Source organism: Pinus tabuliformis, chromosome 6 (assembly GCF_031772625.1).
Source record: "Pinus tabuliformis cultivar Carrire ecotype Pingquan chromosome 6, CPIR1, whole genome shotgun sequence".
Classification (NCBI taxonomy): domain Eukaryota; kingdom Viridiplantae; phylum Streptophyta; class Pinopsida; order Pinales; family Pinaceae; genus Pinus; species Pinus tabuliformis.
This window is the reverse complement of record NC_142292.1, coordinates 380238262-380242756: the sequence shown is the minus strand read 5'-3', so window position 1 is coordinate 380242756 and position 4495 is coordinate 380238262. Positions and strand designations below refer to the sequence as shown.

The window sequence follows — 4495 nt, the reverse complement described above, 5'->3', positions numbered from 1 at the left end:
AGAGCCTACTCCTGCTCATGCGCCTTCTCAACCTACCTCTGTAAGTTCATCAACAGGTAAACTCAGCACGAGGCTGGCAGACTCATGCAAAAGCATCATGCAGCATCTCCACTAGCCCGCATCACCATGTGGACAAAGCCTTCCCAAGGCTCTTGCAATCTCAGAGGGGACTAGACCCTAGGAGGCTACTAATGGGTTGGGCATTATGCAACCCATGGAAGATAAGCTGCCAGTAATTCAATGGGGCCCAACCTCAAATAATGATGGTCAGCCAGTAATTATTCATGAATTTTAAAGTACTCTTGTATATGTATCAAAAATTCTAAACAATTTCTTGTCAAAAAATGTGGGAATTTCAGTTTCTTAATCCAAACCAGATTCCCGTTATGTACCAAGTTTCATGTTTCTGGTAAGAGTTCAGGAAGTATCCTAAAGCAGTCTGCATTTTTGGAAAGTGATGTAAATCTTGGTAAGAAAATGGCATCTTTCAATTTCAAGGAGTAGAAGGTTTGATATGAAATGGAATTCGCAAATCCCAACCCTGCAACTTTTTGCATAAAAACTTCTATTAGCAGCCTCAAAAAATAAAGATCAATACACAAATAGTCAGTTTGATTACAATGCAAATAGCCCATCAGTGAAAATAGAAATACTTACTGCATCAACGTCAACTGCATTATCAGGTTCTTCGTATTCAGCCATGTCGGGAATCTCTTCTTCTTCATCAACTCCAAAGTAGGATGAAATGGGCTGTATATGCCTCCTCTCCTGTCTTTCTAATGCATCAATTGAAGGCACATTATCCTCCTCGCTCCTATCGTCTGGAAACAATAAACTATACAATTTAGGGATTGTACTTGTTTCTGTAGTTTGTGGGAAATTGTCGCTGATGTCTCATGAAAATTATGTACAAAATGTTACTAATAATAATACTTTATTTTAGCCCATGGGGGGCAGAGCTCAATTGGTGATCACCATCTTTTATTCCTCCTTACATTTTTCATAATTCAAGCATTCTTTTCGAAAACTATAATGCAATAAATACCTTTGGGTGCACCATGAGTTGCTAACCACCCATCATCTTCAAGCAAAAATTCTCCTCCTGTAGCCTCATATTCCTCTTCTAAAGCACTTGCTCTACGAAAACATGGAACTGGATACACAAATGGACAAAGATTTATCACTAGTTTATTCCTATAAGTATGCTAATCCATAATTTAAACCAATGCACCTGTTAAGCTTGACTATGATGCATATGAACATAATGTATTTATAAATGGTCATAACTTGGATATGCTCACCATTTCTAGTTACTAAGTATTGCTTGTTAGGGGGTAAATACGATTTCCTCTTGCTTGATTCACCTGACTCCCTGGCAGACAAAGAAATATGCACATCATAGCTACCCTTTATAAACTTTAAAGAACAGCTTAAGAAGCTACACTTAATAACATCGAAAAACACTTAGGGGTTTCAAAGCAACTTCCCAGGAAAGCCAAGGCAAGATAACTAAAAGAATTGTATGCTGACCCAAGTAAAAGCACTTAAAAATGAGCTGCATAAAGGCAATACAAAACTTCACAAAAAACAGTGCATTCTTAAAAAGAACAAAAGAGACATAAAAATTGAATATTAGGCTGGTAATCTCCATGACACAATCTGCAAAATACTTCAAAGAAATAAAATTGCAATTACTGAATATGCATCAATGCAAGTTTGCATGATTTTTGCACCGATCTTCTTTTTGACATCAAAAGGTATATATAGAGACAAATATTCTGAATATTTAAACTAGTTACCCTAGATCATACATATATAAAAGATAAGTGCATGATCAAAAACTAAACAAGTATTAATCTACCATAATGGCAATTTTAATGTTTGTCACAAATTTGAATTTGAGAATTTTCTGAGACATAAACATGGAATCCAAAAGTCATCTGAATTTGCCTTATATAAGTATGCAAGAACTTACTTGTTACCACTATTCAACAAAGTATGCAAGAACGTACTTGTTAACCATAACTCTAAATGAGGTTCAAAGGTAGATTTGTGAGTACTTTTGTGCCTGATGTTTCAAGTACTTGACTCTGCAACATGTTTTCAAATACCAACGGTGGTTACTACATGACAAGCTTACCATATATTCACAATCCTAAAACCAGCTTCAAAAAAGTTTCCTGCTACTCACAGAGAGTCAACCTCCAAACTCGAATGCACCACAAGAAAAGTGAGTGTTGAAGATAAGCAGTGAAAGCAAAAATGAAAAGGAGGCAGAAATATCAAAAAGGAAGAAGAAGACAGAGAAAAGCAGAAGCAGGAAAGGTACCACATGACAAAATGGCAAAAGGGGAGTGCAAAACTTCAAAAATTAAGTCAACCCTTTTGTATGTAAAGGACAGGACACCATCATCTGTTTGTAAATGGGCTAAAGGTTTTTTCAGAGCAAAAAATCTCATAACATGCATTTTAAATTTATTCTGCACAGTTTTGTAATAGTAATTCTATATCTGAACTAAGTGGGTTAGCTCAATTGGTTCAAATGGCCTGTTTCAAGGCAAAGTTTGTCATGAGGTATCCAATTCTAGTTCGGCTAAGGTTCAAGTCCAGCTGAGTCCCACTGGGTTGCCACTTGCCAGCCACTGTTGTGGCTGCCAATTGATCCACCCTGCATCAGATATTCCGGGGAAGAGGGTGGATCCCACAAGGTTTTCCTTGGAAAAAACTAGCAAGTCTAAATGGTATCAGAGCATTCAATGGGCTTGGAAATAATGGAGTATGAGAAAACCCAGAAAACAAAACAAGGTTTCATTTCACAGAGTATGCTCAGCACCTTAAGGTATTCATGGGGGCACCAAGAGGTAGGTATCAAGCATCTGCTGTGCTGGTCTAATATTCAACAAGTGTCTAATATTGGTCAATCTAATATTCATTAAGCATCTGCTGTGTTCTGTGCAATGATATTATTAATTAAATTACTAAAGCGCTTTTAACACTCCGTTTTTGAGAGGGAGAAGAGTGAAGATTTTATAGTTATGAAACAATTCCAAAGGCCATAATATCCAGTAAGTGTTTTGTTTTGAAACTTATTACGTTAATTAGCATACATTACGAGAGTATAACGACGCGTGGAGAGTTATTGAGTTTTTAAACTTTTGAATAATTTGTACGGTTTAACTAAAATTTCTTATACATCTTTTTTCCAAATCGTACCGAATCCGGATAACTATATCTCGACAACTATCTGTTGCAGACAGCTACCAGTATATTTACCTATATAAAATCACATTAATAAAACACGCCAATGGACTCTCTCTCTGTACAAAAAGGGTTATACAGTTCTATATGAAATAAGAGAAGTGACCAGATTTGTCATTGTATTGACAGCCCACAAATACAGACCTCAAATTCCTCAGCAATAATTGACAAATAATGAAATCGTTACAGACTTGATTGAAATACCCTAATGGGTATCTGCAATTGAAATTCCACACGTGTAACCTCAAAACACCCAACAAATTTAAAGCCCAAATCTCATAAGCTAAGTGCATTAAACATGCATACAAGTTGTTTAGATACATTCTAACTCGGCAAATTCACACAAAATCAAAAAATATTTAGATGGCACAATTTATGCCAGAAAACTTACCAGGACCAGGTAGGGCACTTAGCAACTAAGTTGTCGCCGGCCTGGACGAATTCATCGACTGAGAGAACGCCTTTCTCTTTGAATGCGGAGACTGTACGAGGTCCTGTTATCCTTTCCACGGCTCCTTTGTAAGCTTCGTGGATCTTCTGTGACAGTGTCATCTTATCTTATATTCCCTTCAATTCAACTGAAATTCCAGTGGGAGATTTCAATAACTGGAGATTATGAATGCGAATTTAACAGAAATGTCGGCTTCTGCGTGCTTTTCAGCCCCCGCCCTATTGGTAGCTTCTTTGGCATTCAGCGCTTTATATTGGTGAGGCGAAGGGAATCGGAATTTTACCAAAAAGGGTAAATTTCCAAGGCAATCTCCCTCGACGCTGTAGGTGGTTGTTTTTTAATTGTGTAATTGCGTTTTTTTGAAGTTCTGACTAGCGTGTACTTTTGGGGAATCAAACTCAATCTGACCCAGTTAACTTCCATTAATTTGGCATCGGATCGCGGCGCAACCAACTTTCGCTAAAAGGGTTTTTCTACTGTGCGAAAAGGGATTTCTCAACTGTTAACCATGAGGGGCTTCGATTGGTTTGTTTATTATTAGTTTGGTTTTTTTAAGGGAATACGTGCAATCAAGCGCTCGACTTGATAAAGACGTCGAATGAATTTGCTGCAAGGTGCGATGAACGGGGAGATGATAGATGTGGATTGCTATACATGTCTACTATTAATAAAATACAGTATTCGTTGTTCTCCCGCCTCTACAGGAATGTACGTATACGTTGATGTTGTCACACGTTTTACATATTTCTTTTAATAAGAGGTTCTTTCTCCTTCGTTGGGTTTTGG

General features: G+C 37.3%; 1 protein-coding gene across 1 annotated transcript; it reads right to left on the bottom strand.

The window, feature by feature from the left end:
* Window positions 1–615: 615 nt before the first annotated feature.
* Window positions 616–4253, bottom strand: LOC149258898 (autophagy-related protein 3-like). The gene is made up of 4 exons (XM_089441217.1): window positions 3650–4253; window positions 1302–1372; window positions 1046–1153; window positions 616–821 (listed from the first exon to the last, which is right to left on the bottom strand). Exons 1-4 carry the CDS (start codon window positions 3808–3810, stop codon window positions 616–618), a joined length of 546 nt encoding a protein of 181 aa, XP_089297343.1. The 5' UTR covers window positions 3811–4253.
* Window positions 4254–4495: the final 242 nt, after the last annotated feature.

Excerpts from the sequence above, each read along its gene's own strand:
- LOC149258898 (XM_089441217.1), bottom strand. The coding sequence starts at position 3,810 with ATGACACTGTCACAGAAGATCCACGAAGCTTACAAAGGAGCCGTGGAA. Across the intron at positions 1,373-3,649 it reads AAGTGCCCTACCTGGTCCTG|GGAGTCAGGTGAATCAAGCA; the intron begins GTAAGTTTTCTG and ends TTTGTCTGCCAG. Across the intron at positions 822-1,045 it reads AACTCATGGTGCACCCAAAG|ACGATAGGAGCGAGGAGGAT; the intron begins GTATTTATTGCA and ends TATTGTTTCCAG.